The 26,027-nt window shown below is 34.5% G+C and overlaps 1 protein-coding gene across 2 annotated transcripts in view; it reads right to left on the bottom strand.

The window, feature by feature from the left end:
- Positions 1–26,027, bottom strand: part of MON2 (MON2 homolog, regulator of endosome-to-Golgi trafficking) — a 102,338-nt gene that overhangs the window by 20,079 nt on the left and 56,232 nt on the right. The window contains exons 19-29 of one of the 2 annotated variants that reach the window (XM_035002245.1): positions 24,378–24,479; positions 22,931–23,041; positions 21,206–21,381; positions 18,603–18,765; positions 16,874–17,167; positions 14,272–14,470; positions 10,817–11,445; positions 5,193–5,336; positions 4,601–4,618; positions 4,183–4,311; positions 447–637 (exon numbers count right to left, since the gene is read on the bottom strand). In XM_035002245.1, the coding sequence (XP_034858136.1) occupies positions 447–637; positions 4,183–4,311; positions 4,601–4,618; positions 5,193–5,336; positions 10,817–11,445; positions 14,272–14,470; positions 16,874–17,167; positions 18,603–18,765; positions 21,206–21,381; positions 22,931–23,041; positions 24,378–24,479 (2,156 nt within the window). The remainder of the gene's footprint in view (positions 1–446; positions 638–4,182; positions 4,312–4,600; positions 4,619–5,192; positions 5,337–10,816; positions 11,446–14,271; positions 14,471–16,873; positions 17,168–18,602; positions 18,766–21,205; positions 21,382–22,930; positions 23,042–24,377; positions 24,480–26,027) is intronic. The other variant, XM_035002246.1, reaches the window with a different exon arrangement.

Consider the following 26,027-nt stretch of genomic DNA (forward strand, 5'->3'; position numbering starts at 1 on the left):
GGTTAAGCGACTGCCTTCGGCTCAGGTCATGATCCTGGAGCTCCAGGATCGAGTCCCGCATCGGGCTCCCTGCTCAGCGGGGAGTCTGCTTCTCCCTCTGACCCTCCCCTCTCTCATGTGCTCTCTCTCTCTATCTCAATCTCTCTCTCAAATAAATAAATAAAATCTTAAAAAAAAAAACAACAACCTTAATTATGATGCATCCATATAGTCTTATAGATACCTGTCTAACCAAAAACACCGTGAAAAGCAAAAATCTCCATTTGCTCACAGATAATGTAGCTAGTGGATAAATGTTTAATCAATCAGTTGTGCTTTGTATACGATGGAGCAATCTTAATAATTACTTTGTTAATGAATAATGAGAAATACTGTTTTTAGATCAATTGCAGGCATTATATATTTTTGAGAGATTATCTTACAACTGTAAAATTGAATGAGCTGACCTTTTAGTAAAGAGAAAGTCTTCAAAAGTGTTGGCTAGTTCTGGCCACATACTGTCAAATTTTCCAGAAGAAGCATGCTGCCGGGCAACAGGTAACCCAATAGAAAGAACTTTGAGGAGAGAAGATACTGCTAATTTCCATGTGCTTTCAGAAGGGCAGGAATATTTCAAACTGAGAGGAACCCTAAGTGTCTGTGAAAATAAAGACAGTTTAAGATATGTATTAATTAAAATATATACATACAACTTTAATTACTTAAAAAAACTAAAGCAGAAAAAAATAATAGCATAGGTATTTTCACTTTAAAAAGGATGTTATTTTCTAGAAGGATCAATTTTCAGACACAGTCCTCAAATCTACTGCCTAGAAAGATACTCTGTCTCCATTTTACAAACAATGACCTTGAACAAGTAACAACTTTCTGAACTTCAGTTTCTCATCATAAAACATAGGGATGTTATCTGAAAACTTAAGATAGGAGTAGTAAACTTACAATTTTGCAGCTTCTCTCAAATTGCTGTTATGGAATTAGAACATTTTGCCATAGTTTTCCTAGCAGAAAATAATTTGGGGTTCTCCCATCTAACAGAGATCAATACCTTGTTTTCATGATTGGTTAGGTAAACATAACCTAAAGAATAATCAATACTTTGAAGTCTTATATTTTATCTCTAAAATTCTTTGAATTTTATATTCTACTCCAAATTTTAATGTATTTTTTTTCCATTTCCAAGTTATTTCAGTAAAACTGATGATAAAAAAGATAGTTTATTCTTTAACCCTTGTGGATACAGGAGTAAAGCATCTGAGCTATGTATAGTGACTACGATGTTGAGACTTACTTTTTAACTGGTCAACTTTTGCGGTAGGTTGCTATAAACCATTAAAGAACTAATTTGGTGATTCAGAATAAACTCCTACAGTCACACTTCTATCCAGCAACTAGAAGACCAGACTGACCAAACTACCACAGTGAGTTGTCTCAGAGCACTATCAATAGATTGTTTGCATGACAGTGAAAATCCTGCTTTTATATAAAAATTCCAGTTAGAGAAAGATAAAGGGTAGAAGAGATACATTTTCATATTTCAAGGTTACGTAGGGAATATAAAACTTAATTTCATCATCCTCCACACAATTATTACTGACTACTCATATAGTGAACCATTACATGTTAGCATGAACTGAGCCTCCACTAAGAGATAATCAGCCTAGCCAAATCTATCCTTTTCCTCTCCCCATGTGCTTTGGGGGAAACTGACTCCACTTTCAGTTGGGAATTAGGGTAAGGAGATGATTAGCTTATTAAGTCAATTAATACACTCCATTTTTCTGGCCATAATTACTGGTTCAAGACTGGCCATAGGATTAAAGCTGGTCCACTTAAGGTTAATTTTAGGAACCAAGAAGAATAGTGTGATAAGAAGTACATGCACATACACACACCTCCTACTGGACATCAAGCCCTTTATTAGTTTATAACTATGAGGAGAAACATAGTTGGGATGCAGTCAATCCTTGGAAAGCAGAAGAGAGAGAGAGAAAAATTTTATTTTTGTTGATACTGCTGAACCACTGAATAAACCAAACCTAAAACCCTCCCTCTATCTCTGAATTTTCAAACTAAGCATGGCAATAAGTCTTCTTCATTATTAAAGCTAGTCAGAGCCTGAATGTATGTCATTTGCAAAGAAAATAATACTAAATTGTACAAGGGCAAGTCTAAATTAACATTTTATAACTCAAGGTTAGATAATCGAAAAATATAGTTTACCACTACAATTAATATTTTACTGAAATCAAGGGAATGCTAAGCACAATAGATCTATGTGATTTATACATTTTTTGTTTAAAAATATTTCAGCAACTAATACAGAGACTAGCGTATAGTATATGCTGAGTAAATGTATGTGGGAACTGGGAAATTCTGTTCTTGCTGCTACAAAGCTCACAATTTTTGAGAAAAAAGAGCCTTGTCCACTAAACCACAATACAATATAGTAATAAGCAGCATCAAGAAAGGGGGCATATAGAAAAGAGATTGTTTAATTCTTTTAAAAAGACAAACTGATTCATGTCACTCCTTAGTGTTCAACCTCAATGAAGTCTGATTCCTTATGATGGTTTATAAGAACCCTAGCTACTTTTTCAGACTTATTCCTAGCCCTGACACCTCCCTAAGTGGAATTTCTCAATATTTCTTGAAAAAATACCACAATCTTTTACATTGCTTAATGCCTCTCCCTTTCTGCCTAGCAAACCTATTACTCCTTCAAGTGTCACTTCTATTAACCCTTGCCAAAATCCTCTAGGCAGGTTAGTTACTTCCTGTCTATGGGGGATGGGAGGAGGTACTAACTTTTTATTCAGCACTGACATGTGGCAAGTATCATTAAATGCTGTATCTCAAATGAGTCTCTTAATAGTTCAGACATGTAAGTGGTATTGGTATTAACCTTCTTTTACAGATGAGAAATACTCTGACAGGTTCATTTACCCAAAAATCATACAGCAGCAAGTAAAGAGCAATGCACTATTCTAAGGCAGGTCTATCTGAATCCACTCTGTGGTCTTCACCTAGGACTTAACATACTGTATTATTATTTGTTTGCCTTTCTATATTCCTTTTATTGAATTATTAAATATAAGAATTATTTTATTCATTTTTAATCCCTACTATTTAATTAGTACATGGCAACAGAGGTGCTTAAAAACTATTCTCAATAAATGAGAGAGAGAATAGTTGTGATGGGGTGCATGGGAGGGGTAGAAAGAGTACAAAAGTCAAGGGAAGAAAGAGTTTAAAGAAGGCAAGGGCAATATCATATAATAGGAAGATAATTAGAAAAGGACAGAGGATTTAAAGATTTGATCTTCTAAACCTTAAGTCATTTCTGAAGCACAATATGAAAGTAAGCCAGCATGCAGTGGATTGAGAGTGAGCTGCAGCTATGTGAAGGACACAAGCTGTTTAAAGTAAAGGAATCTGGAAAAAAAGGAAAGCTGAAAGAGGATGGCCATTTGAGTAGGAAGCAAAGTGAGAGAAAGTTCTTAAATAAAGGGCTTTATCATCTTTCCAAGATACTGTTTACAAGGCTAAAAGGAAAATGAAAGAATCACCAACAAAGAAAGAGGGAAAGAGAAAAGGAGGGAAACAAAAGAGCAGGATGAGCTTTGGAACGAGAATGGCCATCTTCCTTGAGGAAAGATGGTTCATATTGGCCTATATTTGTTCAGTAAATAGAAGGCAAGGTTCAGGTTTGCCCTTCAAAACACAGGAAAAAACAAGAAATACACTTCGGAGGAATCAGACAGAATCAACAAGAGATGAGTTTTAAAAATGGTTGTCCGTACACTAAGGAACTGACTTAAAAAAAAAATACATATCAGTTAAATTGATGTGCTGTGCATTTCTCCCTGAATGCTCATCAACCTTGAAGTATGAGAAGTTACTGTCCTAAGAAACAGGATCCTTCATTGACTTGTGGCATAACTTAAGAATTGTAAAAAACCTAATGCATACTTACTTTAAAATATTTTTCGTTAAAAAAAAAAAACTTTTCATACTGGGACTGGCTTCCTAAATACTATCCATGAATGTTGGAGAAAAGTCCCTATAAATAATAATATAAATATTTTCCATTTATCTCAATATATGATAATATATTATTACCTAAAAAGTAATTTCAGTAATAGTGTCATCATCAAAGAATAGAAATTAAAAAGAAAAAGATACCTTAATAATATTCTGGAGTACCTTCTCATTCACGACTGCTTTGTGACAGGCTGTTTTTTGGTATAAATCCACAACTACTTCTAAAGACCTTTCAGCAAATGGTACATAATTCAAGGCTACCCATTCCGCCTAAAAAGTAATATTTTCACATGGAGTTAAAAATACATGAGATTAGATTAAATTATATTGTTTTCAAAGGGAAACCTTCTTTGTCTTAAAGTTCAGTCCTTGGTTTTAGGTCAGATTATATTACATGCAAAGTTTTCAAACAGATACGTACTTCATGAAAGAACAATTTGCAGCCAGGCAAAAATTAAAACTATCAGAAAAAGCACAGAGAGCATTCTACCAAGAAATGGGAAAGATGTACTTTACTTGTTGCCAATAGGTTAGGACAATTTTAGGAAATTTAACTCACCGGTGCAAATAGTTGGATCTATTGTGATTCCATTGTGTTGCAAGACAAATAGAATGAGAAAAGTTAATACACATTAAAACTACTTTTCGGACCATGTAAAATTTTATTTTAATGTTGAGTGAACAAAATCAGCCTGTGCATGCATTCAGAAATTTACTTTTCCCCTAAGCCAAAATTTGCCAATGATGGCTATAAAAATCTTTTAGGTGAAATCCAACTAAATTTCACACCAGCAATAGACAACTTATTTAGTACACACAGGTGTCTTCACCTTGCATGGCAGGCATTTATTTTAGACAAGATTAGGCTTAGGGATTTAGAAGCCATCTTGTAATGGGATGGGGCAGTGAAGAAAGGAACTTTGAAGAAAAACGTAACATGAAAGGCCAAACTTTCTGGAGAACTACTTGGGAAAGGAAAGTCATAAACAAGAAAAAAAGGAATACAGAAAAGATTTTCCAAATAGTGTTTTGAGTTTAAACTGTTAACAGACATATGAAAGTTTATTTGTGAATGAAAAATTTCCATCTTATGTGGAACTGTTTATAAGCCATGAAATCTTCCAGAGAAAATACAATTTAAATGAAATTACCTGATTATATTTTGCATTTGCAATGTGCTTGGTTTCTAGCTGTCCATACTGTGGAGGTTTACAGGAAAATTCCACAAATGCCAGTAACTGGTCAAATATAGCTGGATACATTATCTGCATGTTTTCTGGCCCCACGCAGATGGCCTATAAAAGCAAAATATGAACAGCAGAATGCATAACCTGAACTCCAGTTAAGTTCTTCACTGTATATGCATTTAACCAAAGAATCTTAAAAACTGTCCTATTTTATGTAAGTATTATACAATCTTTTATAAGTCCTGAAGGACATAGCTATTACAAGCTATTTTAAACTATTATTGAATAAAGTATAAGCCAAATGTGTTAATGAGCTACAAAATGTTTTTTAATAGAAAGTGTGATTTATGACTTAACAGACTGGAAAAAGGGCAAGCACTTGGAGTGGAGCCCCAGGCAGTCTTGAGGTTCCATGATTGGATCATTGGTTCAGGATTACAGCCATTAGACCATCAAGAACGCTTCACTGACCAAGATTATATTGACTGATAGTGACTTCTATTTAAGTGATAGTATCAGTTCATTGAAATGACAGCTGATTTCTGCACTATGCCTAGTCTTCTGACTTTCACAAATAATCATGTGTATTATAGTTGGGGGAAATAAGCCATGGATGAAAATCTGTTTCTAAAAGAAATGTATATGTTAATTTTTTAACAGGGCAGTGTATATTTAATGTCTAATGTATCTGAATATATAGACTTGATTTAAAACAAGAAAATTTTAAAAAATTAATAGAAACTAAACCTATTGCTACAAACAATTTGATAAAGAGTAAAGTGCATATCCTGACACTGCAGATTTTAATTCCTTCAGGTATGTTGAAAGTACTTAAAATAAATCTTATATTTTCATTTTTTCTAGCCACAAATGTGTTTTCTCCTCTTGTCCTTTCACATATTTTAGTGTTTCTTTTTCTCTGTGGGAAAAATATTTAATGATATTATTTACATAATGTATAAAATAAATTTGTGCTTTACAAAACAAAAAGCATGGTCATTCTGCGCTTGAGGTACCCTCAAAGTACTAAATCAAAATTCAAAGCATTTCAAAAATTTAAGGAATATTCTTTAAAAAGATGCACACATTTATGTTTTTCTGCAATCCATGGCTTTTTAAACCTGTCAGATAATATATTAATTTTATTTTCCCTGAGGGAAGATGTAACCATTTATGGTTATGACTTAAGTTTTAAATAAAAGTCTTGAAAGACAGATAAGCAAAGTGCTGCCATATCTAAGTTAGATCATCTTATAATTACAATGTAAAAAAGTAGAATAAAATATCTAATACTATCTCTCAATATTTGGTTATTTTTCTCAGTAACAGTAAATGGAGAACTTGAATGCCTAAAAAAATTCACTCTACTGACTGATTCTGTAAATTTCACTTTCTTCTTTACTAATCTCTTGCTGAGTCGTAACTCTTAGAAGTAAACAAGCAGTAATTACTGTGGAAAAGAAATAATTATACCAAGTGGATTCTTAATTTTTCAATGACTAAAAAAGAGAAAAAGCCCGTGTGGTTACCTTAGAAAACTAAGTATTACCATTTCTCTGGAAATATCTTAGCACCAAATAATGACTGTGACTACACATTTTGATTTTCAGTGGTCCTTTATAAAAAGAAAATATACTGTAGCATTATAGTTGACTTAATAAGTAATTCTGAGATCTTAAAATGCATAATGTGGAACTGACATTTTTTTTAAACAAACTCCATCTAAGAAAAAGTTATTATTGGTTTTTCTTCAATATTCTTAAGTTTGTGTATCAGAAAAAAACTATAGTATGAACCTGATAACAGATTTTACTCCAAAAGTTAAGAATCAGTCAGCTATCTAGACATTTCCTATTATTCCAGTTTGAAAACTACATGTGAAAACAAGAACAGAAAATGGACATCCAACCTCTGACATGGTTCAAGGTTTCTCTTAAGTCCTTCAACAATAATTCCTTCAGTACCTATATCTACTAAGACTTTTTTTGCCCTCTCCCCTCATATACTAAGATGTTTGATAGGGAACTTGATGATGAAGACAGTAACAGCTAACATTTAGTTTAACTGTGCCAGGCAAATGCCTTACAAACCCCATTTAATAATAGGTGAAGATCTATTATTTTTATTTTATAGATTAATAGATTAAGAAGCTGATATATAAAGAGATTCCAAAACTTGCCCCATTGACTAGCAGGCAGGGCTTCATTGCACAACTCCAAGGGCACCATCCACACACAATGTGATGATGTTTCCTGGAGTACTACTCTAGCCGCCTTGATGATGGAGGCAGATACAATATCCAGCCATCTGACTTTAGGAAGTTTAGTAATAAATAAGACAGATGCAGTCTCCTGATCTCAGAACTTAGGGAAAACAGATAATCAAATTCTCAGGTCCAACACATGCCAAAAATATCTTGGCCAAAAAAAATCAATTAGCATATATAACTAGGTCAATTTGGTGGGAATGAGTGATTTAAGAACCAAGAGAAGACTGTGACCCTGAAGCCCTAACCTATATAATTGTAAACATGAAATCAAAAATGAGGTTTTATGTAGGAAATGATCTTTAATCAATAAAATGTTTCATTGGATAGCTTATTAATTTAAGGATCAAGTCCCAAAGTAAGTAAATTGTGCTGTAAAAAACTTTTCTGACACCTGTGGGAGAAAATATACAAACACTTTTACTGTGTTTAATTTTTTCTATTAGGAAATATTAAAGACACCATATGCTTGACTCATACTCAAGTACTATGAAATATCATTTAGATAATCACATAAGTAATAAAGAACAGCTAGAGTGAAAATTAGTAACGCAAAATGATACCCACTGATATAAATGAACAGCAATAAAGCTTCCTAGGTTTCAGATTGAAGGTATGTACATATTGTTTTCAAAGCCAGTAAAAGCTCAGAACAAATTCCTAGTAGTTGGAATAAATGATTCTGTTTGTTCTGTCATTGTTAAAGCAGAGTTTTTAAAAATAACATTATGTGCTTTTTTTTCTTGAAAAAAATTTTGAAGGTTTGGGTTTATAAAAACATGAATCGAACATCTGAATGAGAGTTCTAGATTATGGACATCCCATAAGGCCTGTGCTTTGCTTTGCTTTTCTGACAGAATAACTTTTCAATTTCCTCCAGGCCACTCCATAAGCAACCTATGTGCATGGTCAATCAAGGGGTAAAAAATAGGTAGTGACAGGCTACTTCTTTTCTCCACTGAAAATAAAAATAGCTATTTTGATTTCAATTGTTGAAAGCTGATATCCCTACAATAAAGTTTCTTAAATATCAGATTCTCTTAAATTTTAAGTTTCTACACAATTTGTTTCTCTACACAATGTATCTAGGGTTAAAGAGATCAAGGAATTACTACTCAGCTGGACTTCCTCCAGAGCCAATGAAGAGTTATTATGGTGTAACAGAAACCACTACTTTTACTTGTGAAAGTTTTCATCACTCCAGCTGGATATAATGCAATCAGTTAATTAGAAAACATGATTTGCAGTACACAAATGTGATTAACACATGTGTAATCAGAATCTAGTTCCATTTTAATTTTGTTAGAATGTCATAGCAACTTTGCTGTAATTGCTGGCTCCTCGGTTGGCATTTTTCTGCTTAGCATTATGGTTGTTGTGAACTGTGCTAACAATTATCTCGATAGTTTAAAGAATTCTTTGATTTTGATTTGGTCTTGCCTGCTAACTGGGATTTACTCAATGATTTTTAGGTCTGTTTATTTTTAGTTTTTTTAATTTATTATTTTTGCTGTTTGGTTTTTAATTTTTTATTTAAATTCAATTAATTAACATATAATGTATTATTGGTTTCAGAGGTAGAGGTCAGTGATTTATCAATCTTATATAATAACCTGTGCTCATTACATCGCATGCCCTCCTTAATAACTTTTTCACAGTAACAAAACACACTAGGTAAGATATATCTCTTTTTACTTATCAAACTCAACACCCAAAGAACAAATAATCCAATCAAGAAATGGGCAGAAGACATGGACAGACATTTTTCCAAAGAAGACATCCAAATGGCCAACAGACACATGAAAAAGTGCTCAACATCGCTCGGCATCAGGGAAATCCAAATCAAAACCTCAATGAGATACCACCTCATGCCAGGCAGAATGGCTAAAATTAACAAGTCAGGAAACGACAGATGTTGGCAGGGATGCGGAGAAAGGGGAACCCTCCTACACTGTTGGTGGGAATGCAAGCTGGTGCAGCCACTCTGGAAACCAGTATGGAGGTTCCTCAAAAAGTTGAAAGTAGAGCTACCATATGATCCAGCAATTGCACTACTGGGTATTTACCCCAAAGATACAAAAGTAGGGATCTGAAAGGGTACGTGCACCCGATGTTTATAGCAGCAATGTCCACAATAGCCAAACTATGGAAAGAGCCAAGATGTCCATCAACAGATGAATGGATAAAGATGTGTGTGTGTATGTGTGTGTGTACACACACACATACACACACACAATGGAATATTACGCAACCATCAAAAAATATGAAATCTTGCCATTTGCCACCACGTGGATGGAACTAGAGGGTATTATGCTAAGTGAAATAAGTCAATCAGAGAAAGACATGTATCATATGATCTCACTGATATGAGGAATTCTTAATCTCAGGAAACAAACAGGGTTGCTGGAGTGGTGGGGGGTTGGGAGGGATGGGGTGACTGGATGATAGACATTGGGGAGGGTATGTGCTATGGTGAGTGCTGTGAATTGTGCAAGACTGTTGAATCACAGATCTGTACCCCTGAAACAAATAATACATTATATGTTAAAAAAAAAAAAAAAAAGATAGTAGGAAGGGAAAAACGAAGCGGGGGGGAGTCAGGAGGGGGAGACGAACCATGAGAGACTACGGACTCTGAGAAACAAACTGAGGGTTCTAGAGGGGAGGGGGGTGGGGGGATGGGTTAGCCTGGTGATGGGTATTAAAGAGGGCATGTACTGAATGGAGCACTGGGTGTTATATGCAAACAGTGAATCATGGAACACTGCATCAAAAACTAATGATGTAATGTATGGTGATTAACATAACGTAATAAAATAAAATTTAAAAAAAGATGTATCTCTTTTTAAAATTTCTGTGAGGAAAACACTTTATAAATTTATTCTTACTTCTTTTTTTAAAATTTAGGCTTCTAACAATTCCAGAGCTAAATTTAAGTACAATGAATATATATGTATATATATGATCCCATAGCTTATTAATTTTCTAATTATAGAAGTACTTTACTAAAGTTGTCATTCAGAAAAGTTTATCTCTTGTAAAGAGCTGCATGAGCAAACCAAAAATGCTGGTGAAAGGAAACAAGAGGATACAGACAGTTTCTGAAAGACTCTCAAAACAAACCTGAATCACCTTTTCAAATACATCAGAAAACCGTATGTTTTTTAAATAACTGGATGTTTACAATACTGAGTTTACACAAAGTATATATATTCAACAATCCTGATGATCCCGAATTTATCTCAAAAAATATACAGCAAACTAAAAAACTTCCAGCGAACCACATGCATTATTGCTTAGAGAGCCACTAAAATTCTATTACCTTTTGGAGAACGTCTAAAGCTGTAAGCACAGCTTCCTGTAAACTTGTCAAAACTGCTTCAGTATAAGATGGAAGAATGAAAGGGGATGCATCTGAACTTATTGGGACTGACACAGCACTATGCAATATGACTCCCAGCTTTTGCAAGTCATCCATGTTGAAACCAGTTTTTATGTGTTGATAGAGAGCTGGAAATATCTGAATTAAAGCTGTAAGGAAAGGCTGGCTGGGAATGAAAGTCAGTTTGTCAAAAGTAACAGGAGGCTTAGTGCTTTCCGATCCGATTCTATACCAGGTATTCCAGGCAGCCCACCAGAGATTCAAATCTTCAAGTTCATCGGTAACTATGGGTGGCTCAGAGCTACTATATCTTCCAAGTCTCTCTCCAACGGAATCTGTTCTTACAAATGGCCTGCTCAGGCCAGGGCCTGATATGGACCCTATAAGGACAGGCACAGGTACATTAACTACAGGTGGTGTCTCGGGCTTATCTGAGTCTCTGATGGGGGACACAATCTGTAAAATTTCCTGGAAGCTTTTCAGTGCAGCCAGAGATACTTCGTTGTTTTTGCTGAGTGCTGCTGACTGTATATGGTCAAGAAGAACATCCCATGCTCTTGAAAAATCTCCTGTATTAGGAAGAGAAAAACAAAATCTATCAAAGTAGTCAAGATTTCTCTTACTACTGCACACTTTGGAATGTTTGCTTTATTTTACTACTTAAATTCCTATATAACTAGGAAAATATGCTTAGGTGTTAAGGTACAAACAATGTGAGTTAAAATCAATGAAACCCAAAACTCCAGTAAAAAATTTTTTTCAAATACATGAATAAAGGGCAGCAAGAAGAGGATAATGAATATATCAATGTTTTGGTCTTAAAAACAGAACTCTATAAATGTATGTACACATGTTTACACTATTTCCTGGTATTTCTGCCTAAGGAGAATGGAATAAAAACTTAAGAGGGTAAAAACAAAAGCTTTTTACAACTTTGATCTATCCATCTTTATTAATGATTAAAAATAAGATGTTCTCATTCTTAAAAGTATTGGAAAAGTTAACAACTTATAACTGAATAATACGTGTTTTTTATAGGTCTAAATGTTTAAAGTAAACTATGCTATGCTCATAAAATCTTAACTTTACACTTTGGTTTTCATATTTACATAACTTATAGTGGCAGAATTTTCTTTTGTTGTTGTTGTTGCAGAATTTTCTTAAACATTTTTTTCCCAATTACAAGGAGTCACCAGGAGAAAATGTACCATAAAGAACAGACTGCCTTTTTAGAATGAGTCTACATTTCTTCCTCTCATATGAAACTGAGTCTGCTGATCCACCATCAGCAGAGCACGGGCTAAATGGCAGTTGTTAGTTTCCACTGGTCAATCCAATCTCTTGTTCTACTCCTATGACCAATTAAGCACATTTATACTGAAGCTCTTTATAGCAACATGTAGTTTGTTTCTATGAAGCCCAGCTAAAATGACCTTATTCCTCCAGCAATCTAGCTTAATGGCTTTAATACCATGGATTATTACCCACATACTTGCACTTACTTTTTTCTTCTAAGGTTTTTTAATTTATTCATTTAAGAGAGAGAGAGGGAGAGCAAGCAAGAGCATGAGCAGGGAGGAGGGTTAGAGGGAGAGGGAGAAGCAGACTCCCCACTGAGCAGGGTGCCCAACGAGGGGCTCAATCCCAGGACCCCAGGATCATGACCTGAACTGAAGGCAGATGCTTAACTGACTGAGCCACCCAGGCACCCCACATACTTCCATTTAAATAACACCAAAATCAGAAGAATTGATATTTTCCAAAGCAGGATGACATACGTAGGCTATAAAATACTTACATAATAAGGTTTAAAGTCACTTCCCAAAGACTCTAAATGACTAAATTTTTAAAAAGAGATAAACCCATATGCCTAAGGAAGCATTCAGTTAGTAGGAAAACTGGAAGTAGTCCTGGTATGAAACAATAAGTACTACTCTGCCTATATAGGACAAAAAAAATAATACCTGGCCAGTTACATGCCTCTTCCTCTCCACTCTTTCTTTTATTAAAAAGTGAGGTATAATTTACAAACAATTGAAAACACAGATTTTTTTATTTTAGTAAACTGTTCAAAGAGTTTTGACATATTACATTTAAAAACTATCAGAACAGCTAAACAAAACACTTCTGTCTCTTGCCATCCTAGTTCAAAAGTCAGATGAAACATACATTTACCAACCAGAATAATCTCAGAATATTTCATACCATAGGAGGAAAAACCCTGCAATTCCTCTATTAATGTAACTCTATGTCTAGAAAAAAGTCCTCTTTCTAAAAGACCAGGTATAATTATATACTGTACATGGTCATGTTAAAAATATGAACATTATTCTAAGATAATAAGCATTTTCTAATCTTCGAATTATAAAAAAATTATCAAAGCTACACAAACCGCCTTGTGTCTTCATTTTTAAAAAACTAGATCTTTATTAGGTTTTAGCTTTTCAAATAAGGTAACTATCATGGAAGTATTAAAAATGATGCTTATTTTGTCAAACTCAGCAAATGTACAGTTAAGACTGGTACATTTCATTTTATGTAAATTTTACATGAAAATTAAAAACTAGGATTTTTACATATATATCATATATTAAGCTCTAGGAGTGCAAAATGGATCAGACACTACAGATTATTTTTGGGGAAAAAAAGGAAAAATGCATGAACACTACACAAAAATGCTGATGGAAAGGATAAATATGCTTACACTTTAACATAAACAGGGACAAAAAAGCCAAATGTAAAATAGTAACTTGTAAAAATGCAAGACTATGTACGACATTCTCATAATTATGTAAAAAAGTATTTCTGTTCGGTTCATTTTTCTCTACCACCACCATCACTACCATCAGAACTGAAGGTACAATCTACACTAGGTTTCTTAATCTCAGTACTATTGACATGTACACTTCTTTCTGCCTGTAAACCTCCTCACATTTTGCTTACCGTTGCCTGACGAACTACTACTCACCCTTCAGATCTCAGCAAAAATACTGCTTTCTTAGAGAAGCCTACCTGGATCTCATAGGCCGGGTCAATTACGTATTATAAGCTTACAAAGCACCACTCCTTTGTACCATTTATCACTGTAGTAATTTTGTATTTATGTAATTATAGTTATTCCCTCAGGCCCATGATAACAAGGATGCTGTGTGTTTTACTCACCACTGTATCCCCTAGAGGCTAGCCCATAGGAGGTACATTATGTATTTTCTCAATGAAATGAACGAAAATGTGTATGCTCATGCACACACCACACATCAACGAAGACTGGCAGTTAAGACGGATTATTCTTGGAAAGTAGCACTGTACATAAAGTTTTTAAAGATCTTTTGTATTTTCCAAATTTCCTTTAACATGAATTACTTATGTAACTTGGGGGGGAAATGTATATATACCTAAAGGTTGCAGTAAATATCTTCTAGTGTTAAAGATTCTTGCTACTCCGGCCAATGTTAAAACCCAGGTCTCTGCCCACTGCTTCTCTGCTGTGTCCCTTGAATGATGAATGAGAATATTGCCACCTCCAGACTCAATCTTTTCTTTGTCTGCAGTAGTAGAAGACTCCCGAACTCGGTCCAGTAGATGAAAGAGAACCTGAATATTTATAAAAACGCACATAAAAATAACATAGCTTAAGTAACAGCACAGCAGTCAGAAACTGTCACAAGAAATTATACCTGACAGATCAATCCCGTATATCAGAAAAAATTTAACAGTAAAGATATTATCCTTAAAGTCACAGAATATGAAAAAAAAATTTTTAAGATTTTATTTATTTATTTGGCAGAGAGCGAGCAAGCACAGAAGCAGGGGAGCGGCAGGCAGAGGGAGAAGCAGGCTCCCCGCCAAGCCAGGAGCCCAATGCAGGACTTGATCCCAGGACTCTGGGATTGTGACCTGAGCCGAAGGTAGATGCTTAACCCACTGAGCCACCAAGGCATTCCGGAATATGAAAAACTTTTAAATTGTATAGAATATTTCTAGGACTTGTTGAGTTGGGGTATCAATAGAGCATCTATGGGGTAATATACAAGAAGGGAATGAAGCTAAGAAGTCCAGGCAAAAAATGTAATTATGGAAGACATCTGTGGAGAGGTTATAACTGAAAGCTCAGGACTAGATGAAGGTGCTTGAAAAAAATCAAGCAACGGGACGCCTGGCTGGTTCAGTCGCTAGAGCACATGACTCTTGAACTCAGGATCATGAGTTCAAGCCCCACATTGGGCGTGGAGACTACATTAAAAAGAAGAAGGAAGAAAAAATCAAGCAGCAAGTGTTTGGGACTTGAAGAATGTTTGAAGAGTAGATTCAGGGGAGGGAATTGAAGAAAAAAATTTTTTAAAAATTGGAAAGAGAAGCAGAAGCATTCTGTGAAACAGAATCCAAGGGAGGAGAAATTTCAAGGAGAAAATAATCAACAGCATTAAATGCTACAAAAAAATAAAAATGAGTAAGATAAGAACTGAATTTAGGGTGCAAATCTTGGCAATCAGAAGACCACCTGTAGCCTATGAACAATTTCTGTGGTTCTCAAAATATGGTCTCAGAACCAACAGCATTAGCATCATGCAGGAAATTCATAGACATGCAAATTCTCAAGCCCCAAGCCAGAAAAATCAGAAATTCTGGGAGGCAAGGGCTGGTGGCTAAGTCTTCTAGGTGATTCTGTTACCTTAAGGTTTAAGAAATTCTGAAGTAGAATAATCTGGAAATCATATTAAAGGGTCAGGAGAATGCAGGGGAGGAGAGGAAAGAAAAAAAATCACTGACAATTAGGCAGCAAGATTAAAAAGCTGTTTAAAAGGAAAATAGGAATCAGAGAAAATATCAGTTTGTTTTTTAAAATAGTAAGGGAGGCTTAAGCATGTTTGTGATCTGAAGAGGAGGAGCCAGTGGATGGAGTTGAAACAGAACACACAGGACGGAGAGGGAATTTTAATTATTTTTATTAGTGGATATGCATTATTAATTTTTTAAGAAGACATTTTGGAATATTTTTATTAAATTGAAGACAAATTGTTAAATACAATTAAGATCTATTATGCAGCCTATTGTCAAACTTACTGACCTCGGAAATTCACAAAAGTGGTGAAATGATAAATAGATTTTTATTAAAATAGAATAGATGGAACAAAAAAGGAGAGCTTTCAGCAAAGAGGGGATGCTCACTAATAAGCTGTTGGCTTTGTAGAAAGTTTTTAAAGTTTTTAAAAAATATTTATTTGTTTTGAGAGAGAGAGAGTGCACCTGCACATAAGCGGGGGGAGGGGCAGAAGGAGAGGGAGGGAGAGAATCCCAAGCAAACTCTATGCTGAGTACAGAGTCCCCGATGCAGGGCCCGATCTCACAACCATGAGATCATGACCTGAGCCAAAATCAAGAGCTGGATGCCCAACGGAGCCACCCAGGTACCCCGTAGAAAGTTTTTAAAAACGGGATGAAAAAGAAAAATAAAGGGGTGCCTGGCTAGCTCAGTCAGTACAGCAAGTGACTTTTGGTCTCTGGATTTTGAGTTTGAGCCCCACGTTGGGTGTAGAGATTACTTAAAAATAAAATATTAAAAAACAAAGAAAAAAAAAGAAAAAAATGAAACTGTATATTTAATGAACAAATATATAGAATTGACCAATTAGAGGTTACTTCTATTTGGCGATCCTGCAAGTATATTTCGCTATTGTTGATATTCTTTTATTTATAAAATTCTCAGTTGGTTACATTTGAATTATGTGGTTTTGGGGAAACAGGAAGAAAAAAGGGAAAGGCAAAGGCAGAAATCAGAGACAGAGATAATAAGAGATGAAGACAGAAAAAGAGAGAATAGGCTTTCAATATGTAATTTATTCTGTGAGGTACAACTTAAAGTATGACAAAACTAACATTACGTTTTGTCAAAAGCACAAATGCATGCAAATTCTTCAAAAATTAATAGGAACTAGATAATTTGAAAAATTTATAAATTTGTCTCAAAAGCTAGTAACTCAATCTAATCTACAATACCTTCCAAATAACAGTGTGCCACGTTGAGTGCTGTAATAAAGTTCCATGTGCACCAATTGTTGAAAACAGAGTTTGTCCTGCACTCTTCCTCACAGCAGGACGGGGGTCCACACAGAGTTCACCCAATTTTGCATAAAGACACAACCACAAGCAATCAAAAGGTGGTGCAGGATGGAAAGGCCGATTTAAAACAACTCCTTTCTCTTCTGCCTGCTTTTGCTGTGCTGCCTCTTCTTTATTTAATTCTTTTTCAATAGTTTCTCCTCTTTGGAAAAAATAATCTGAAATATTCCACTAAAAAGCAAAGTAGAAAAATGCCATTTCACTCAGATTTTATCTCAAACACATAAATACGCAACACATGGTTGCTTTACCTTTCAGAATAAAACTTTTAATAGCCACTTCAGTAATTTCTTTTCTAGTAGAACAGATTTGAAAACATCTCTGTCACATGTCTCCATCTGATTTCAGGAGAATTTGGGGAAACAATCATGTGCTAACATGAATATTTTCAAACATTTTTATTATGAAACATTTCAAGAACATACAGAAAAACAGGGAAAATGGTATCAATATATTGATACACAGAAAGCCAACTGTTAACATTCTGTGGTATTTACTTCGTGCCTAAATTTTATAATTCCCCTAGATAAAGCCTTTAAAAAAATAACCATGATACCATTATGACACCACAAAAATTATTAACGATTCCTTAATATCATTTAATGATATTTTATAATTTCATAAGAATAATTACTATATCCAAATATATCTTATGACTTCATTCTCAACCACAGTATGTGGTGAATGAATTAATGAGAATTATGCCAATTATAAAAATGTAGAGAATCCTATGAACATAAATATAAAGGAGGTGACACCTAGCAGTAATTTAATCAACACTGAATTAACTACTCTTTGGGAACAATTCTATACACGTGCTTATTTTCTTTCCTATAATTATATTTTTAATAGTTATCCAGCTTGTAAGGGATATTTAAGTTTGACTTCAAAAACTTCTAGCTTATAATAAACATTTAAGAGTCTAAATAATTGCCTTTAAATACATTCATATTGGGAACAGCTTTCTATTTGTTTACTTATGTAATATTAATAATATCCTAACTTAGATTTTACTTCTTTCTACATTCAAAATGAGTAAAATGTGGATCAAGATGTCAATAATTAAACAATTAACAAGAGGCACACAGAATTAAAATGCAAGTATATCTTTTCCATAGTAAAAGCTCTTCCATTAACATATGCCTTCTAATAGCTAATAAAGCAGTGCTGACAAACTATAGGACTGCGTATATAGCAAAGCCCTGTGTATACAGTAAAGCCTTTTACTGGAGCTTTATTTACTAAATAAGTAATATATGGAAATGTTGCTACTGAAACAATGTTAAAAATCCGTTAATCTTTACACTAGCATCAACTGAATACTTCCCTTGTATGTACTACTACTTGTTTACTAAATCCTCTCAAGACAAACCTTTAAAAGCTAAATTTCAGCTCAATATATCAAAATTATTCCAAATATTCTGCTATTAATGAAGTAATTCTTAAAGTATGTCATTTAACCCTTCATGTAAAATAGAAGTTTAGTACTTAAAAGTCATTTAAACAACCCCTCTAAAGCCAAAAGCCTATTCTCCTAGCATTCACTCTCAGCAGCATAACAGTGATTTCTAAATCATATGATCACAAGAAAGACAATAATACTTACCAATAAACCTATTGAAGTCAAACTAATATTAAGTTCTTGGTTATGAAGTCCAAAGCTACCTGCAACATCTACAACAATCTGCAGGCACGTACAAGGCATTGTTGGTAGAAAATCTGTCACGACCAACTGAAGACACTGGAATGCAGTTCGTATCAAGGATTCTCTGAAAAAAATTATACTCATGCACTTAAAAGAAATGTAAGTAAAAAGACACACCTTACAATAATTTTAACCAAGTTAAATTCTATTTTAAAAATTGAACAAGAAAATCTTCCCTAATACAGGTCATACAGTATTTCAATATTTACATAAATGTAAAAGATAAAGACATACTCGAACAAATTAATAAATAAAGAATTTTGTATCAACTAGTCAAACAAAACAGACATTAATGAGAAAAGGAAATTGGCTACAGCTACTTTCTCACCACCATATCCCCAATATCTAGCATGGTGCCTAGGACATGCAAATACACACAATTTACTCACTGAATGAAAATTAGTTCCTCATTCTTTTATATCTATATCTTATTTAAAATTCTACATCTAGTCTGTAAAAGAAAAGAGTACATTTTGAATTTCAAATGAAGAGAATAAGAAGTAACTGATTTTAGAGAGAAATTCCAGTGGTGAAACAATAATGAAAGTGAATTATAATAGCTAACGCTTATTTTTTCTTAAAGATTTTATTTTAGAGAGAGAGAAAAAGAGAGAGAGAGCACACAAGCAAGGGGAGGGAGGACAAGCAGATTCCATGCTGATGCAAGGCTTGATCTCACAGCCCCAAGACCACAACCAAAACCAAAGCAGAAATCAAGAGTCAGATGCCCAACTGACCAAGCCACCCAGGCGCCCCAATTGCTAAAACTTATTGAATGTTTGCTATGTAATGCACTTCCTAAGTGTTTTACATGTACTAACTAATTTCATCCTACAACGATGCCCTATTTTAGAACTGCATTGTAGACTGGGATAAGAAACTTAAGGTTGATTTAAGCTATGGCTGGTCTCTTTCCACTTTAATCATCTCAGTACTTTGTAGTATTTAAGAAAATTTATTACCACAAATAAGAAAAAATAATTTTCCATAATAGTCCCAAGCATCTCAATCATATAAAATTCCTCAACTAGTCATCATACCAGATAGTATGAGTTCTGCTGCAGAATGAGACAAATAGATGCAAACATTTGATAGACCTCTCCACTGCAATGTTCTACCTTAAGTTAAATAAGTCTATTTTGCTCTTCCTTCAGTATTTACTTAGTTAATAATACCACCATTCATTAAAGCTGCCTAAGTTAGAAATCTGGAAGTCATTCCTTATTCTATTTCCTTTATCACCCTTCACTCCCATAATCAATCTGCTAAGTAGCTCAAATCCATCACTCTTCCTCTGTATTTCTAGAGAACACTGCAGGTTCTCTCATTTCCCATCCACCCCTACACAGTGCTGTCACAGTGATAGATCTCAAATGCACATCAGATCACACTGTTCCTCTGCTTAAAACTCCTAAAATGCCTCTCAAATGTATTGAAGACAAATCCAAATAGTTTATAAGGTCCTTCATAATTTTGACTCTGCCCTCCTCCAGGGACACAGGCCCCTACCACTGGAATCCTATCCTTCTGCGGCCTAACAGACTATTCTCATTAGGATTCTACTTACAGAGCTTGTTCCTTTTCCCTAAGATTCTACTTTTAGAGCAAGAGCTATTTATCTGTGTAATCAGAGTAACTAGCAAGCATAGTACTTAGAATATACTGGCACAAAATAAATGAACAATATGTTGCTGGAGTGGTGGGGGGTGGGAGGGATGGGGTGGCTGGGTGATAGACACTGGGGAGGGTATGTGCTATGGTGAGCGCTATGAATTGTGTAAGACTGATGAATCACAGACCTGTACCTCTGAAACAAATAATTCATTATATGTTAAAAAAAGAAGAAGAAGATAGTAGGAAGGGAAAAATGAAGGGGAGGAAATCGGAGGGGGAGACGAATGAACCACGAGAGATTATGGACTCTAAGAAACAAACTGAGAGTTCTAGAGGGGAGGGGGGCGGGGGGATGGGCTGGCCTAGTGATGGGTATATTAAAGAGGGCACGTATTGAATGGAGCACTGGGTGTTATATGCAAACAATGAATCATTGAACACTACATCAAAAACTAATGATGTAATGTGTGGTGATTAACATAACATAATAAAATAAAATTTTTTTTAAAAAGTCCCTTAAAAGCAATTTCTTAGATTTCCCAATATATGCAGAGAAGTTAAGTCCTAAGTGTTAATTCACATCTTACCAATGCTAATTTTATAATACAAAACCCAATCTTTGGATGTGTTACAAAATTTGTTAGCTTGCCGCATTTACCCTATAAACCTTATATTCTTGTAAAAATGTCAAATGTCAAGTAAACAGCAATTTTTCTATCCTTCCAAAACAAAGGTGAGCCCTGATAATTCACTATAGTCACTGGGGGTAGGATTAAGAAAAACAATTCTAGATCTGAGCCAGGAAGGGCATACATAAAAAATTACCACTTCTGCAAGATTTTAGGACCAACCTCTTCATTACTTTTTGGATGTTAATTTTAAACACTTACCCTTGATCATTTCTGATTGCTCCCATGACTCCAAGCACTAATGGCCATCCAGGTCCAAGACTGTCTCCCTGACTCTGAAGAATCTGCAGCACACATTCTAATTGCTTGAGTCGGATATCTGGATGGTTAATACTGGACATCTCCTTTAATGGGTTCAATAAAAGCAACTGCAGCCTCTGAAAAGAGGGCAGGAAACTAATTAGGAAGAGAGGCTCAAAAAGACAGGAAGGATTTAGAGCTGTTTTTTTTTTTTTTAATTTTATTTCATTTTATTATGTTATGTACAGCTGCTTTTTAAATTTACATTCACCTCCATTCAGACCATAATAGTAACTAGAAACTTTTCTACTAAAACAAACACTGAATATGATTCTCTGTTATCACCAGAGGCTTATTTTGTCCTCTTTTATTAAAATAAGAGAAAATAAAAACCAATCCTCAACATGTTAGATTTTGGATTAAATGGAGAGTGATCCTGTATTAAAAGACACTAATTAAAGACCCCAAACTAAAAATAATTAAAAACTTTTTTTTTAAAAAAGACACTAATTAAAGACCCATATGAAATGAATCTCACTAAAGGAAATATATCTATTTATACCTAGCTATATTTGGAGAGAGGAAAATAATTTCCAATTTCTAAAATCACCTTTCATTTACTCTGTTAATGTATATCACATGGATTTAAATTTAAAATTCTTAATACTCCTAAAAATTAAGTATGGTAGACATTAACAAAGATGGCATAAAACTACTGGAATCCATTAGAGTAAAAAAAAAAAAAAAAAGTACTCTGTTCTGGTCCTTTCAGTACCTGAAAGCACTTGCTTCATTTTTAACTTTTTTCTCTTCAAGGACTCACTTATTTGGTTCGCTGACTGAAAAAAACATTTAAGCTCTCACTATGTGCCAGGTATTAAGCTGAATGTTAAGGATATGGATCAGGGTTTTCTTTTCAAAAAACTTAAACTATAATAGGAAAAGGTATGAAATCACTAAAATGTAAGCTCTGTAAGAACATACATCTTTTGTTTCGTTTACCATTCTATGCCAAGAGCTAATACACTAGTGGCACATCGTACGTACTCAATAAGTAATATAATTACAATACAGTAAGATAATGAAGTCAAGGAAATGCCTATTAAAAACCTCATTCCTACTCAATCTTCAAACAATAGAACTTTGGTGGATTTTAAAAAAACTGTATAAGATACAGGTGAATGATTACAGAAGTCAGGACAAAGGGCTGAAAAACTCTGGAAGAATAAAATAACTTTTAAAAGTATTTAAAAATAAAAATCTATTTTATTGTACTTGTTTCTTCGAGTACTTGTTTTCTCCCCATGTAAGGATGATTAGAGAAAAAATTAGAGACAGTTAAGGACCAAAGCAAGGAGGCTAATAAAGTAGGGTGTCAAAATAAAGCTTTAGCAATGCATGAACAGGGAAACTTCCACACTGGGAGACCAGTTCTAGGTAATTTAGTAGCTTTAATTCCATGTCATTCACAAGAAAGTTGCTATAATTTTTAATAAAGATAATCCTAAAAATCCAGACATATCAACCTTCTGTAAGATATCCATGGCCTATATATAAAATAGAATATTAAGCAACAAAACCCATTCTTGGAATGTCATCCAGTTGATAAATTAAGAAAAAATTACATATGGGAGGTGATGATTTTATATTAAGAATTATTTTTAAAAAACAAGAAATTTTTTTAACCTGGTTTTGTGAAAGTGGAGGATCATGGTTAAATGTTAATCCTGCTTTAATAAGTGAAGTTAAAGCTTCTGCTCCCCATTCTCTCATTCGAGAGTTTGGATGCTGGCAGACCTGAAGACAAAACATCGAACAAAAATTAAATATTTAACTTGTACACTTAAACTATGTATCACACATCAATTTGAGAAAAGAAAAATTAAAACATTACATTTTCTGTTCTTTCACACTTCAAGGTTTTATTTATTTATTTATTTGAGAGAGAGAGAGAGAGAGAGCCCAAGCAGCGGGAGGGGCAGAGGGAGAGGGAGAAGCAGGCTCCCCACTGAGCAGGGAGCCCAATGCGGGGGCTCGATCCCAGGACTCTGGGATCATGACCTGAGTCAAAAGCAGACATTTAACCAACTGAGCCACCCAGGCACCCCTGTTCTTTCACATTTTAAAAATTATACCAAATGTTCATTAATAAGGACTGAATGAAAAATTATATATCTAAAATATAAGTTAGCTTACCTTCTGTATAAGGGGCAAGGGAAGCAATAGAGAGACAGAAGATAAAAGATGAAACTAAACAAGTCACAGAAAAAAAAGGATGTCATAAAAGTAAATTGTGTCATCAGAGTAAACAAAAGAAGCAAGCTGACACTAAGGTTCCTAATTAGGCCTACCCTCATAATCAAATACTATGCTAAAATCTTAAAAACTTATTTTTGTGCCATTTGGTGAGAAGGTCCATGATAAAGAAATCTATCCTTTAATAATTCATAAAAGTAATCCCAATAAAACAGAAAAAAAATAAAGAAAAGGTCAAGCACATTTGTTTTTCTTATTAAGAATAATACCTTTCCTAGCTTACTCAACTAATACAAAATGATCTTGGCAACCTAAACCTAAAGCACACATGAAGACATGTGTGTCTGACAGAAGCAGCTGTTACTGAGAAGTAGCTAATTATTAACAAACATTTCAACTTGGACACAAGAGTATACAAATTCAGATGAAATTCCCTGTGTACTATCTATAATTAGTGATACCAAACAAGCTTTTCCCTTTGCAGAAGAGCTATCTCATCACAGGAAAGGCTGTAAAGACACAGTGTTTACTACTAACTCTCAGCCCTTGAAGTTTCAGAACTAGCTGAAACTGAGGTGGATCAAGAGACCGTATTAACAAAAGAAAGAGGTCCCCGGCTAACAGTTAAAGGAGCCTTCAGAGATTGCATTGATGTATCACCCATTTTCAGCCAAAAAAAAAAAAAAAACAAAAACACCTTTTCCTTCACCAAAGCAATTATTATAAAACTTTAGTCTTTGGTAAATTATACAGATATAAGTACCAGGAAAAAAATGGTAATGCTGGTTTTTCATATGGTTATCCAGAATCATTAGTTCAATGTTTATGTCTTCATTCTTAACAAAAAGTAAACACAGTATTTAAGAAAAAAAGTTACCTCAAGTAGATGGCCAGTTAGAGGTCTCCAAAGAATTTCTATTCGGTGCATGTTAACTAGACCTGTTTCTAACAATTTGGCAACAGCAAAAAGAGATGGTTCCTAAAGAGAAAATATATTGCATTTTGCTATTATAAGAATTTTTAGTACCTCAAATGTAAATAAAACTGACAATACTCTGAAAAGCATGACTATAATTAATATCTAACTAGCATAAAGTTTGCAATAATTATAACAGAACTTCAGTTATCATGAGACGAGCCTTCCTGCCCACCCCCAAGTATCCAGAGTAGCTTCTAATTGGAAAATTTGGTTAGGAAGAGAACACCTTCATGAGGAAAAAGTAAAAACTTCAAAAGTTATTTCAAACACATAGAATGGCTAGTCTTCTGACCAGAAGGAAAGATGCATTCTGCCATAGACTTAAACTGTGTCCCCCTAAAATTCCTATGTTGAAGCCCTAACCCCCAAATTGATGATATCTGGAGATAAGGCCTATAGAGGGTAATTAAGGTTAAATGAGGTCTTAAGGGTAAAACTCTGGTAAGATAGTATTAACGCCTTAAAAGAAGAGACACCAGAGAATTTGCTAGTGCACTCTTGAGCACTCCTCCCGCACCACATGAGGACACAGTGAGAAGGCAGCTATCTTTCAAGCCAGGAAGAGAGCCCTCACTAGAACCACCATGCTGGCATCTAGATCTCAGACTTGCAGCCTCCAGAATTATGAGAAAATACATTTCTGTAGTTTAAGCCACCCAGTCTGTGATAATTTACTATGGCAGCCCAGAATGACTAATATATATTCTTATGAGCATAATCTTCAAATATTCAGGTTTTATGTGTGAATGTCAGGAAGTATGAATAAAGCAGAAAGAAGACAACAGAGAGCAGGGGAAAGAAGTATGAAGTCAGAAATATGGCAGATATCAGACCTGTCAGTTTAGACACTAACAAAAAAGTAGCAGAAATAGAAGACAAACCCCTCTCCTCAGTTGCTGGCATTTCACCAATCAGAAAGGGAACTAGTATTGTTTTGAGACAAATATGGTCAGACTGATCCTTTCTGCATGTGCTAATGTTGTGGGCACCTTAAAAATTTCTGTGGTAGAAAACTGTATCATTGTAGAAACAGCATGATACCTGTGAACTGCCTGTAACTGCTTAGGATTTCATTTCAACTCTACCACTTAATAGCTATGTAATACTGAGTAAGTTACTACTTCCACTAAATTTTTTTAATCTATGAAATGGAGATAATAATATACAGAAACAATCATATGTTAGAAAGTATCTGGCACATAGTAAGTCCTCATAAATGTTGCCTAGTATTACTTCCTCCTCCTCCTTCTGCTTATTGTAACCAAAATGTACACAGGAATCATGTGGCATTTAAAAGAATGTACAGATGTCCATGTCTCATAACCTAAGATTCTTATTCAGGAAGCCTAGAATGTGGTCCTAGCATTTGTATTTTTTAAAAACTCAACAGGACTCTTTTTTTTTTTAATTTTATTTATTTATCTGAACGAGTGAGCAAGCAAGACAGAGAGCACACAAGCAGGGGCAGAGGGAGAGGGAGAAGCAGACTCCCCTGCTGAGCAGAGAGCCAGATGCGGGACTCAATCCAAGGATCCCAGGATCATGATC

The sequence above is a fragment of the Mirounga leonina genome, unplaced genomic scaffold, assembly GCF_011800145.1.
Source record: "Mirounga leonina isolate KUSES-001 unplaced genomic scaffold, KU_Mleo_1.0 Mir_126, whole genome shotgun sequence".
Taxonomy (NCBI): domain Eukaryota; kingdom Metazoa; phylum Chordata; class Mammalia; order Carnivora; family Phocidae; genus Mirounga; species Mirounga leonina.